The sequence below is a fragment of the Monodon monoceros genome, unplaced genomic scaffold (assembly GCF_005190385.1).
Source record: "Monodon monoceros isolate NGI ecotype Baffin Bay Population unplaced genomic scaffold, NGI_Narwhal_1 Super_Scaffold_21, whole genome shotgun sequence".
In the NCBI taxonomy this organism is placed as follows: Eukaryota; Metazoa; Chordata; class Mammalia; order Artiodactyla; family Monodontidae; genus Monodon; species Monodon monoceros.
In genome coordinates, this window is record NW_021703778.1 from 152,314,116 (window position 1) to 152,328,394 (window position 14,279).

At 36.1% G+C, this 14,279-nt stretch overlaps 1 protein-coding gene across 2 annotated transcripts in view; it reads right to left on the minus strand.

Moving 5' to 3' along the window:
- CEP128 (centrosomal protein 128) overlaps positions 1–14,279 on the minus strand; it is a 433,475-nt gene that overhangs the window by 401,824 nt on the left and 17,372 nt on the right. For both annotated transcript variants that reach the window (XM_029239363.1, XM_029239364.1), the window contains 2 exons: positions 11,343–11,504; positions 9,573–9,659 (listed from right to left, as the gene is read on the minus strand). In XM_029239363.1, the coding sequence (XP_029095196.1) occupies positions 9,573–9,659; positions 11,343–11,489 (234 nt within the window). In that variant the 5' untranslated portion in view covers positions 11,490–11,504. The remainder of the gene's footprint in view (positions 1–9,572; positions 9,660–11,342; positions 11,505–14,279) is intronic.

The window sequence follows — 14,279 nt, forward strand, 5'->3', positions numbered from 1 at the left end:
ACAGAATCACAGATACAGAGGAACTGCAGAGAGGGAGGAACCTCAGATACCAAGGGCCAACTATAAGTTATACACAAATTTTCAACTGTGTGGAAGGCCAGAGCTCCAAATCCCATGTTGTTCAAAGGTAAACTGTGTATCACTTGTATCCATTTCCTGAGGTTTAGCATTAGTATCATTTATAAAATCTAAGTTAAAAATAAAAGTTCTTGAGATACCCTCATCTACCAGAGAGCAGACAGCAGAAGCAAGAAGAACTACAATCCTGCAGCCTGTGGAACAAAAACCACATTCACAGAAAGATAGACAAGATTAAAACGAAGAGGGCTATGCAACAGATGAAGGAACAAGATAAAACCCCAGAAAAACAACTAAATGAAGTGGAGATAGGCAACCTTACAGAAAAAGAATTCAGAATAATGATAGTGAAGATGATCCAGGACCTCGGAAAAAGAATGGAGGCAAAGATCAAGAAGATGCAAGAAATGTTTAACAAAGACCTAGAAAAATTAAAGAACAAACAGAGATGAACAATACAATAACTGAAATGAAAACTACACTAGAAGGAATCAATAGCAGAATAACTGAGGCAGAAGAATGGATAAGTGACCTGGAAGACAGAATGGTGGAATTCACTGCTGCAGAACAGAATAAAGAAAAAAAGAATGAAAAGAAATGAAGACAGTCTAAGAGACCTCTGGGACAACATTAAACGCAACAACATTTGCATCATAGGGGTCCCAGAAGGAGAAGAGAGAGAGAGAGGACCAGAGAAAATATTTGCAGAGATTATAGTCATAAACTTCCATAACATGGGAAAGGAAATAGCCACCCAAGTCCAGAAAGCACAGAGAGTCCCATACAGGATAAACCCAAGGAGAAACATGCCGAGACACATAGTAATCAAATTGGCAAAAATTAAAGACAAAGAAAAATTATTGAAAGCAACAAGGGAAAAACAACAAATAACATACAAGGGAACTCTCATAAGGTTAACAGCTAACTTCTCAGCAGAAACTCTACAAGCCAGAAGGGAGTGGCAAGATATACTTAAAGTGATGAAAGGGAAGACCCTACAACCAAGATTACTCTACCCGGCAAGGATCTCATTCAGATTCGACAGAGAAATCAAAAGCTTTACAGACAAGCAAAAGCTAAGAGAGCTCAGCACCACCAAACCAGCTCTACAACAAATGTTAAAGGAACTTCTCTAAGTGGGTAACACAAGAGAAGAAAAGGACCTATAAAAACAAACCCAAAACAATTAAGAAAATGGTCACAGAACTTACATATCCCTAATTACCTTAAACATGAATGGAGTAAAAGCTCCAACCAGAAGACACAGGCTTGCTGAATGGATACAAAAACAAGACCCATATATATGCTGTCTACAAGAGACCCACTTCAAATCTAGGGACACATACAGGGGATGGAAAAAAATATTCCATGCAAATGGAAATCAAAAGAAAGCTGGAGTAGGAATACTCATATCAGATAAAATAGACTTTAAAATAAAGAATGTTACAAGAGACAAGGAAGGACACTACATAATGATCAAGGGATCAATCCAAGAAGAAGATATAACAATTATAAATATATATGCACCCAACATAGGAGCACCTCAATACATAAGGCAACTTCTAACAGCTGTAAAAGAGGAAATCGACAGTAACACAATAATAGTGGGGGACTTTAACACCTCACTTACACCAATGGACAGATCATCCAAAAGGAAAATAAATAAACAGAAGCTTTAAATGACACAACAGACAAGATAGATTTAACTGATATTTATAGGACATTCCATCCAAAAACAGCAGATTACACTTTCTTCTCAAGTGCGCACAGAACATTCTCCAGGATAGATCACATCTTGGGTCACAAATCAAGCTTCAATAAATTTAATAAAATTGAACTCATATCAAGCATCTTTTCTGACCACAGCACTATGAGAGTAGAAATCAATTACAGGGGAAAAAACACAAAAAATACAAACACATGGAGGCTAAACACTACATTACTAAATAACCAAGAGATCCCTGAAGAATTCAGAGAGGAAATCAAGAAATACGTAGAGACAAATGACAATGAAAACACGACAATCCAAAACCTATGGGATGCAGCAAAAGCAGTTCTAAGAGGGAAGTTTACACCTATACAAGCCTACCTCAAGAAACAAGAAAAATCTCAAATAAACTACCTAACCTTACACTTAAAGGAACTAGAGAAAGAAGAACAAACAAAACCCAAAGTTAGCAGAAGGAAAGAAATCATAAAGATCAGATCAGAAATAAATGCAACAGAAACAAAGAAAACAATAGCAAAGATCAATAAAACTAAAAACTGGTTCTTTCAGAAGGTAAACAAAATTGATAAGCCACTAGCCAGACTCATCAAGAAAAAAAGGGAGAAGACTCAAATCAACAGAATTAGAAACGAGAAAGGAGAAGAAACAACTGACACTGCAGAAATACAAAGGATCATGAGAGATTACTACAAGCAACTATATGCCAATAAAATGGACAGCCTGGAAGAAATGGACAAATTTTTAGAAAAGTACAACCTTCTGAGACTGAACCAAGAAGAAACAGAAAATATAAACAGACCAAACAGAAGCACTGAAATTAAGACTGTGATTAAAATCTTCCAACGAACAAAAGCCCAGGACCAGATGGCTTTCACAGGCAAATTCTATCAAACATTTAGTGAAGAGCTAACACCTATCCTTCTCAAACTCTTCCAAAATATAGCAGAGGGAGGAAAACTCCCCAACTCATTCTACAAGGCCACCATCACCCCGATACCAAAACCAGACAAAGATACTACAAAATAAGAAAATTACAGACCAATATCACTCATGAATATAGATGCAAAAATCCTCAAAAAAATATTAGCAAACAGAATCCAACAACATATTAAAAGGATCATACACCATGATCAAGTGGGGTTTATTCCAGAAATGCAAGGATTCTTCAATATATGCAAATCAATCAATGTGATACACCATATTAACAAATTGAAGAATAAAAACCATATGATCATCTCAACAGATGCAGAAAAAGCTTTTGACAAAATTCAACACCCATTTATGATAAAAGCTCTCCAGAAAGTGGGCACAGACGGAACCTACTTCAACATAATAAAGGCCATATATGACAAACCCACAGCAAACATCATTCTCAATGGTGAAAAACTGAAAGCATTCCCTCTAAGATCAGGAACACGACAAGGATGTCCACTCTCACCGCTATTATTCAACACAGTTTTGGAAGTCCTAGCCATGGCAATCAGAGAAGAAAAAGAAATAAAAGGAATACAAATTGGAAAAGAAGAAGTAAAACTGTCACTGTTTACAGATGACATGATACTATACACAGAGAATCCTAAAGATGCCACCAGAAAACTACTACAGCTAATCAATGAATTTGGTGAAGTTGCAGGATACAAAATTAATGCACAGAAATCTCTTGCATTCCTATACACTAATGATGAAAAATCTGAAAGTGAAATTAAGGAAACACTCCCATTTACCACTGCAACAAAAAGAATAAAATACCTAGGAATAAATCTTCCTAGGGAGACAAAAGACCTGTATGCAGAAAACTATAAGACACTGATGAAAGAAATTAAAGATGATACCAACAGATGGAGAGACATGCCATGTTCTTGAATTGGAAGAATCAATATTGTGAAAATGACTATACTACCCAAAGCAATCTACAGATTCAATGCAATCCCTATCAAACTACCAATGGCATTTTTTATGGAACTAGAACAAAAAATCTTAAAATTTGTATAGACACACAAAAGACCCCGAATAGCCAAAGCAGTCTTGAGGGAAAAAAACAGAGCTGGAGGAATCAGACTCCCTGACTTCAGACTATACTACAAAGCTACAGTAATCAAGACAATATGGTACTGGCACAAAAACAGAAATATAGTTCAGTGGAACAGGATAGAAAGCCCAGAGGTAAACCCATGCACCTATGGTCAACTAATCTATGACAAAGGAGGCGAGGATATACAATGGAGAAAAGACAGTCTCTTCAACAAGTGGTGCTGGGAAAACTGGACAGCTACATGTAAAAGTATGAAATTAGATCACTCCCTAACACCATACACAAAAATAAACTCAAAATGGATTAGAGACCTAAATGTAAGTCTGGACACTATAAAACTCTTGGAGGAAAACAGAGGAAGAGCACTCTTTGACATAAATCACAGCAAGATCTTTTTTGATCCACCTCCTAGAGTAATGGAAATAAAAAAAAAAAACAAATGGGACCTAGTGAAACTTCAAAGCTTTTGCCCAGCAAAGGAAACTATAAACATGATGAAAAGACAACCCTCAGAATGGGAGAAAATATTTGCAAACGAATCAACAAAGGATTAATCTCCAAAATATATAAACAGCTCATGCAGCTCAATATTAAAAAAAACAAACAACCCAATCCAAAAATGGGCAGAAGACCTAAATAGACAGTTCTCCAAAGAAGACATACAGATGGCCAAGAAGCACATGAAAAGCTGCTCAACATCACTAATTATTAGAGAAATGCAAATCAAAATGACAATTAGGTATCACCTCACACCAGTTAGAATGGGCTTCATCAGAAAATCTACAAACAACAAATGCTGGAGAGGGTGTGGAGAAAAGGGAACCCTCTTGCACTGTCGGTGGGAATGTAAACTGATACAGCCACTATGGAGAACAGTATGGAGGTTCCTTAAAAAACTAAAGTAGAATTACCATATGATCCAGCATCCCACTACTGGGCATATACCCAGAGAAAACCACAATTCAAAAAGACACATGTATCCCAGTGTTCACAGAAGCACTACCTACAGTAGCCAGGTCATGGAAGCAACCTAAATGCCCATCGACAGACGAATGGATAAAGAAGTTGTGGTACATATATACAATGGAATATTACTCAGCCATAAAAAGGAACGAAATTGGGTCATTTTTTGAGATATGTATGGATCTAGAGACTGTCATACAGAGTGAAGCCAGTCAGAAAGAGAAAAACAAATATCGTATATTAATGCATATATGTGGAACGTAGAAAAATGGTACAGATGAACCGGTTTGCAGGGCAGAAATTGAGACCCAGATGTAGAGACAAACGTATGGACATCAAGGGAGGAAAGCCGCGGGGGTGTGGGGGTGGGGGTGTGATGAATTGGATGATTGGGATTGACATGTATACACCGATGTGTATAAAATTGATGACTAATAAGAACCTGCTGTATAAAAAAAAATAAAATTCAAAATTTTTTTAAATAAATAAATAAAAATAATAAAAGTTCTTGTCTTCCCTAGAGCAGAATGGCTGATCCCATTTCCTAGGAAATGTCTTATATTTTAAAAGAGAAATGCTAATTTCAATTAGGCAATGGATATTTAACATGGAAATTTTTTTAACAGTTGAACACTGATTAAAATGGATTAACGAAAATTCAATATCCATTCATGATAAAAACTCTTACCAAAGTGGGCATAGGGGGAACATATCTCATAATAATGAAAGCTATTTATGACAAACCCACAGCCAACATAATACTCAACAGTGAAAAGCTGAAAGCCTTCCCACTAAAATCTGGAACACGACAAGGATGCCCTCTCACCACTCCTATTCAACATAGTATTGGAAGTCCTAGCCACAGCAGCCAGACAAGAAAAAGAAATAAAAGGTATCCAAATTGGAAGGGAAGAGGTAAAATTGTCATTATATGCAGATGACATGATACTATATACAGAAAACTCTAAAGACTCAACACAAAAACTACTAGAACTGATAAACGAATTCAGCAAGGTAGCAGGATACAAGGTTAGCATACAGAAATCTGTTGCATTTCTTTGCACTAACAATGAAATATCAGAAAAGGCATGTAAACAAACAGTCCCTAACAATCCCTTTTAAAATTGCATCCAAAAACAAGAAAAAGTACTTAGGAATAAACCTGACCAAAGAGGTTCTGAAAGACTTTTATGCTGAGAACTATAAAACATTGATAAAAGAAACTGAAGATGACTCAAAGAAATGGAAAGATATCCCATGCTCTTAGATTGGAAGAATTAATATAGTTAAAATGGTAATACAGCCCAAAGCAATCTACAGATTTAATGCAAACCCCATCAAAATACCCATGACATTTTTCACAGAACTACAACAAATAATCCTAAAATATATATGGAACCATAGAAGACGCAGAATTGCCAAAGTATCCTGAGGAAAAAGAACAAAGCTTGAGGCATAACCCTCCCAAACTTCAGACAATACTACAAAAAGCTACAGTAATCCAAACGGCATGGTATTGGCACAAAAACAGACATATAGATCAATGGAACAGGATAGAGAGCTCAGAAATAAACCCACATACCGACGGTCAATTAATCTACAACAAAGGAGGCAAGAATACATGATGGAGAAAAGACAGTCTCTTCAGCAAGTGGTGTTGGGAAAGCTGGAAAGTCGCATGTAAATCAATGAAGTTAGAACACTCCCTCACACCATACACAAAAATAAACTCAAAATGGCTTAAAGACTTAAGACATGACACCATAAAACTCCTAGAAGAGAACATAGGCAAAACATTCTCCAACGTAAATCGTAGCAATGTTTTCTTAGGTCAGTCTCCCATGGCAACAGAAATAAAAGCAAAAAGAAACAAATGGGACCTAATCAAATTTATAAGCTTTTGCACAGCAAAGGAAACCATAAACAAAATGAAAAGACAACCTACGGAATGGGAGAAAATATTTGCAAACAATGCGACAAAGGATTAATTTCCAAAATAAACAAACAGCTCATACAACTCAATAACAACAACAAAAAAATCCAATCAAAAAATGGGCAGAAGACCTAAATAGACATTTCTCCAAAGAAGACATACAGACGGTCAATAGGCATATGAAAAGTTGCTCAACATCACTAATTATTAGAGAGATGAAAATCAAAGCTGCAGTATCACCTCACACCAGTCAGAATGGCCATCATTAAAAAGTCTGCAAATAATAAATGCTAATGAGGGTGTGAAGAAAAAGGAACACTCCTACACTGTTGGTGGGAAAGTAAACTGGTGCAGCACTATGGAAAAAGGTATGGATGTTCCTTAAAAAACTAAAAACAGAATTGCCGTAAGATCCAGCAATCCCACTCCTGGGCATATCCAGAAAAAACTCTAATTCAAAAAGATGCATGCACCCCAATGTTCATAGCAGCAGTATTTACAATAGCCAAGACATGGAAACAACCTAAATGTCCATCAACAGATGAATGGATAAAGAAGATGTGGTATATACATATATACAATGGAATACTACTCAGCCATAAAAAATGAAATAACGCCATTTGCAGCAACATTGGATGAACCTAGAGATTATAATACTAAGTGAAGTAAGTCAGAAAGAGGAAGACAAATATCATATGATATCACTTATATGTGGAAACTAAAATATGATACAAATGAACTTATTTACAAAACAGACTCACAGACATAGAAAACTATGGTTACCAAAGGGGAAAGGGGGTAGGTGAGGGATAAATTAGGAATTTGAGATTAGCAGATACAAACTATTATATATAAAGTAGATAAACAAGGTCCTACTCTATAGCACAGGGAACTATATTCAATATCCTATAATAAACCATAATGGAAAAGAATATTAAAATATATATGCATGTGTGTATAACTGAATCACTTTGCTGTACACCAGAAACTAACACATTGTAAATCAACTATACCTCAATAAAATAATAATTATAATAACAATAATTTGAAAATGGATTAGCCTGTTACAGGCTGTTGAAAAAAAATAGCAGGTTCTACATCAAGAGAACTTGCATGAGCTGGAGCACAGTCTCAAAAAGAAAGAAACAAACAAATCACTCTCCAGGGTCCCTCCCTAAACAGAACATACAATAATTAAAATTTTTTTAATAGAGGATAATACTATCATGTACTTAGAGGACTTAAAGAATACAAATAGAAAGGTTCAGATAAATCACATGATAGTTGGCACATTACATACACTCATTTTTAGGTATGCCCATTTTACTGCTGTATTTCGTAACAGTAAGTATTTTAATGCTAAGAAAGCAATTTTCACTGAGCAGCCCATCAGATTCACTTGTTGTGAGAAATACTCTTTCTGAGTTGCACATCTTCCCATAGATTACAGCAGGTGCCCCCCCCCCAGGTTACTTACAGGTGGTAGGGTGGAAATCATTGCTCTATCGACAGAGTGTAAATATAAGGCAATGAGTGACATCCCCCTCTGGCATGCTGGGAGCAGAAATCATTGAGAGACAACTACTTTCAGAACAAGAATTTGAGGAAACTAAGGGGAAGACTCTAGACCAGACAAGGAACAGCCTAAAGTAAAAGGAAAGAATCTTATTTTCCTGTGTCCTATTTTAAATGAGTGGCTTTGCAGTCTAGGTACTTACAACTCAGATGGGAAAGAAATACCTGTTGAGCTTATCTACTTCTCATGTATAAAGCTACTCCCCCAGAGCTCAGCATTATTCAATTCTAGGCCTACCAATTCTAGGAGAACACATTCTGTGTTTTAAAAGCTTACCTGTACAGAAGTTTCACTTAATACATAGTTTTATTTCCCAATTGCTCAATTCAAGGGAAATTCGTCTAATATTCAACCTGACAAAGTAGGTTTTTCTCTGCTACTAGTTAATAATGTTTTTATTTTTTTACTAATAAAGAGCAAAGAATTAACTCCCATTATTAATAAGGTAGTTAAATCTAAAACATTTCATGAGCTACCCAAATATATAAAATCTATGGCCCCATCTGCAAATATACCATAAATCATAAAAATTTGGTAGATACAAGAAAGTCCAAGTTTATTTTCTAAATGAAAGTAGTAAAAAAAACCTTATGAGAGAAAATATGTTCCCTGTGCTCAAGCAATTAGCTTCCGATTACAAGCAAATGATGACTATACTTCTGCTTTGTAAAAAGAAAATAACAAATAATCAATTAAACTTGGGGCTTATGTGACAACTCAGTACAGCACAGATATATATAAAACTATCATTATAGCACACATGTAATACTAATCTTATTAGAGTGTATACTCATAATTAGAAACATGAAGGAATAAATTTCTTTGGTTTTCTAAGAGTTTACAGAAGATGAGTTAGCAAATTCCAAAAGAAGGAAATAAGAGACAGAATTAGCAAAATATTAGTTTAAAAAAATATTCATTTTAGGGAATTCCCTGGTGGTCCAGTGGTTAGGACTCCATGCTCTCACTGCCGAGGGCCGGGGGTTCAATCCCTAGTCAGGGAACTAAAATCGCACAAGCCATGTGGCACAGCCAAAAAAAAAAAAAAAGTAAAGCTTTCAAATTCAATAGAATCTAATCTATATAGACTAGCTGGCAAGCCATCTGACAAGCTAAATTTAAACTATAAAATAATAAAGCAGTTGAAAAGCTAAAGCTATTCACAGTGGTTACGTCCTTTATCTCAAATCCATACTCCTCAACAACTAAATTTCCAAAAAGGTGGGTAAGAGTAAATGCAAACATATGTAAACATTCTTACGTGTTCTATAGCCCCCGCCTGTCCATTACTATATTCTCGATACTGTCCAAGCATCTGGTCAACTTGCCGCAGGTTCCGACTAGTGTCCTAAAGAAAGAAAGTGGACTTTATTAATTGCTCCAAACAATGTTTTCCCCAATCAATCTTAGCGGCATATCGAACAGCTAGGTCACCCATTTGCAAAAGGTACAATTTATATAATAATTAAGTTGGGTAATATACTTCATAAATATCAAATAAATCTTATTAACAGCACTGACAGAGAAACTCAAACCCATCTGCAATTTACTTGTGTGAAATCTGAAGCACAAAATTTCAATCCTTATCCAAGGTTCCATAATAAGTTGGCAACAAAACCATAAATTGGAAAAGAATCCTCACCGTCAATTTGTGCACCTCAACTAATTCAGACCCTCTTTATAGAAGAGAAATCCTGAGAAAAATCTAGTCGATTGTGTTCATGACAAGCAAATCATTAGGATCAATGTTATTTCAGTTATTACTTTACCTCAAGGACTCCATTAAGAGAAAAGAAAACAAAGTATCCTTTAACTTTTAGCTATAAAATTTGTTTGTAATTACAATAAAAATGGTTTCCACCTAAATATGCTAGGTTTCACCTGAGAGGTAAATGGAGGCATTTCTTTCAAAAATATATACTTACTAGTATGTTTCAGTAGTGGGAAAGTACAAGAATTTGTACTGCAAGAATCCAATATTATGTTAATTTAAATAAGTTTAGAAAGAAAAAGGCTCCGGAGTTTTAAATCAAATTATGGTTTCTCCACCAGAAATTAGCCTCTTCTTATCTTAAACATACTAACCCAAAGCAATTGAAAGCCAAAATCCACGTTTATCCAGGCAAAACGGAAGTAAGAGATTAAAGGGTAGGAAAAAGTCTGAGTTTCCTTTTTGCCCTTCCTCCACCTCTTTTCCAAAGCCCTTTCCTATGCAGGGAATGTAAACTGCTGCCACTCAAACTTCCAAACACTGTCAAAAATTAGCCTCTAAATAAAAATGGCATCTCAGTATCATTCATCCATGAATAAGTTACCTACCCAAAATATGGACAACTTCTCTAAAGGCAAATGTCCACAAGAAGGTAAACTATGGTAATAATTCCTATTGGTTTCACTCCCACAGTATTTTATTTGGAAATACTGCCTTATCCCAAAACATTTCCACAACCTATCATATATTTCAAATATATATTTACTGACTGTGTTAGGCAGAATAATGCCCCCAAAGATGTCCAAGTCCTAATCCCTCGAACCTATGTGTATGTTTCCTTATATGGCAAAAGGGATTTTGCAGCTATGATTAAGTTAAGGACCTTGAGATGAGGAGATTATCCTGGATTACTGGGTGGACTCAATCAAAAGCATCCTTAAAAGTGGAAGAGGGAAGCAGAAGAGTAGTCAGAGTGATATGATGTAAGAAGTACTCAACCCACCCTTCCTGGCTTTGAAGAGGAAGGAAGGGGCTACAAAACAAGGAATGTGGGCAGCCTCTAGAAGCTGGAAAAGGAACAGATATTTCCCTAGGGCCTCCGAAAAGGAATACAGCCCTACTGACATCCTGCTTTTAGTCCAATGAAACCAGGGTCAGATTCTGACCTACAGAACTTTAAGAAAATAAATTTCTGGGTTTTTTAGACATTAGTTTTGTGCAAATTTGTTACTGTGGCATAAAAAACTAATACACTGACTGAAACCATTTCTTAGCTCAACCTAGTTAAAATCTATTACATGCAACCATTGCTAAACTAACCTGTAAAGTACTTGTTATAGTGTTGACCTTCTCAGTGACATCCACAGTAGGACGATTTCGAGTTTCCCTGTGTATTGAACTGGCAGCCCATCGACCCAATCGGTCATGAGAGCGGAAGTGGTCTGAATCGTTGGAGGATCCTGCCATTGAGGTGCAAAAATCCTTAAAAATAAATCCAGGTCAAGGTCAATCAAATGGTAAGAGCACAGAAATAAGAGATTAATTTAACTATGTACTTTTTGATCTTTTAAAGTATTTATTACATTAGCCCTTTGCCATATCATAATTTCTAACACATAGCTTGAAAACACAAGTCATTTCCACATGTAATTCTCCCTCCTTTGTTTTTTCTGGTTTATGAGCAATTCCTCAGACATTTACAACTCCAAATAATAATAATCACTTAGTTTTGTGCAATGCTCCTAAATTTTATAAGCTCTTTCACATACAGTATCTCACATAACTCTACCAACAACACTGTAAGGTATATGAGACACATAGATTGGTATCTCTACAATGAAGAAAAAAAAAAAAACACAGATATTCTCTAAGGCTAAAACCTGCAGGTCTCAATATTAGTCTGATGTCCATTCTTTTTTTTTCTTTATTTGTTTTATATTTTTGGCTGCATTGGGTCTTTGTTGCTGCGCACAGGCTTTCTCTAGTTGCAGCGAGTGGGACCTACTCTTTCTTGCGGTGTGCAGGCTTCTCATTGCGGTGGCTTCTCTTGTTGCAGAGCATGGGCTCTAGGTGCACAGGCTTCAGTAGCTGTGGTGCACAGGCTCAGTGGTTGTGGCTCGCGGGCTCTAGAGTACAGGCTCAGTAGTTGTGGAGCGCGGGCTTAGTTGCTCCGCGGCATGTGGGATCTTCCCCGACCATGGCTCGAACCCACGTCCCCTTCATAGGCAGGTGGATTCTTAACCACTGCACCGCCAGGGAAGCCCTAGTCTGATGTCCATTCTACTAAGCTATAAGAACATGTGTATCTTTAAACAAAAATACAACACACACAGAATGACCTAAAATAAAAGAATTCCATTCACTGTACAGTGAACACTCTCATACACCTTAATTTAAAATATAGTAGAATTAAACAAATGCAGTAATAGAGGTACAAACTCTATAATAACAAGTGTGTGAGAAGATGGAATCTTCAACATCTCCACCAAAACAGAAAGCCAAACATCCTGAATATAATCTCATCAGTAGAAAAGTCTCTAAATATGCTTTCCTCCTATCCTTACCTCAATTTTCAATCTAATGCAAAAGAAAATTATTTCACGCAAGATGATCTCAAAAGTTTCAGAATACCTTTTATAGAAATTGAAGAAATGAAATATATTTGTAACAAAGAAGCATCAGAGAAAATTCAATTATCAAAAGTGAAAGTTTGAGTATTCCAATAATTTCATATTCTGCTTAACAGAAGGTTAACATAATCTTTATTTTAACATTAATTGTTATAATCTTCCTAAAATCTGTATGACCAGTTTTCTGGCCTTTTAAATACAGTATGATGAAACCTCTCTTTAATAATCAAGAATATTCTGAAATTTTTGGATCTTTATTCTGAATGCATCTGGGAAGTACATGACCATACATCTAAAGCCAAGATAAAGGGAATTTGTTAAATATGTATAGATTCTCGAGCATTTAATGAAAGTAGTCATGTTTTTAATATATTAAATAAAATAAAACTAAATAAAAAGATAAGCAAGGAAGCTTGCTGTGAGTTTAGGTTTTTCAAAGTGAAATACAGTTTGTCCTTGTAGCACCAGGAAAAGAATCAACGGAACATCCAACTTCTTCGAACTGGCTGAGACATGGCTAGCAAACACCTGTCACACTCGAGCCTCTCCTCTGCCCAGGCCTCTCAACTTCCTTCCTCACCTCTCTTCTCTGGTTCTCGCCCCCTTCCCCTGTCTAGAAGTACAAAGGTACAGTGCCCACGATGTAGCTCTCTAACGTCAAAAAACATGAACAAGAAACAGGCTGAAGCAATTGTTTGGCTATGATTTTGCAGGATCACAACTGTTTAAATCCAAAAGAATAAACTTAAGAAGAAATCTTAAATGTAAAGTTCACCTTTATACTTAGGAAATCACGTGTGTGTGTGTGTGTGTGTGTGTGTGTGTGTCTTTGCACACCTGTGTGCACTCATGTGAGCACACCCATAAATCTATGTATGCCACATGACCTAAAATCATTTGCTCTATGTAAATGTACTTTCCAACATTTTCCATTAGTGAAAACAGGAAAAATCAACATTTTCTGAGAGCCTGCTACAACGCTAAGTACTATATAGATGCTTACACAGACAATCCAACTTAATTCTCATAATAACTTATTAAAATGGGCAGTTAACCCCTAATCTATCGAGGATGCTGAGGGGGAGCTGTTAAGTAACAAGTCCAACACCATATAATGATTTTAAGTAGCAGACCAAGGATGCAGACCCAGGATTCAGCCAGGCTTCTCTACCTTCAGTATTCTCTTCATTCTACTTTGCTCTGCTGTCCCCTAAACACTACTTACGAACAATCTTAACAGTTAGTAAAAATCATTACAGGCAGCAGCAGGCCATGGTTCACATGTTGTCTACAGCCTCTTCAACCCCCTCTCATTTCATTTAAGCATAAAAATATCAAAATGAGGAAGGCTGGGAATCAAGTAGCAATATAAAATCTGTATTAGGCACCAGGAAAAAAACTAAGTGACATATCTATGCTGCATATAATAAAGAGCCTTAAAAACAAATCAAATCATTGGCCTCAGAGTAAAGGGGTTTTTATTTCCTGTTCCTTCTACTTTTTGTATAATGGAAAATAATAATTATGCCTGGATCTGTCAAATTTTTGTATCTAAAAGTATAATGAATATCATTTTAATAAGTCAAAATTCTGGAAACTAAATTGGAGTTAGGATACCACCACGCAG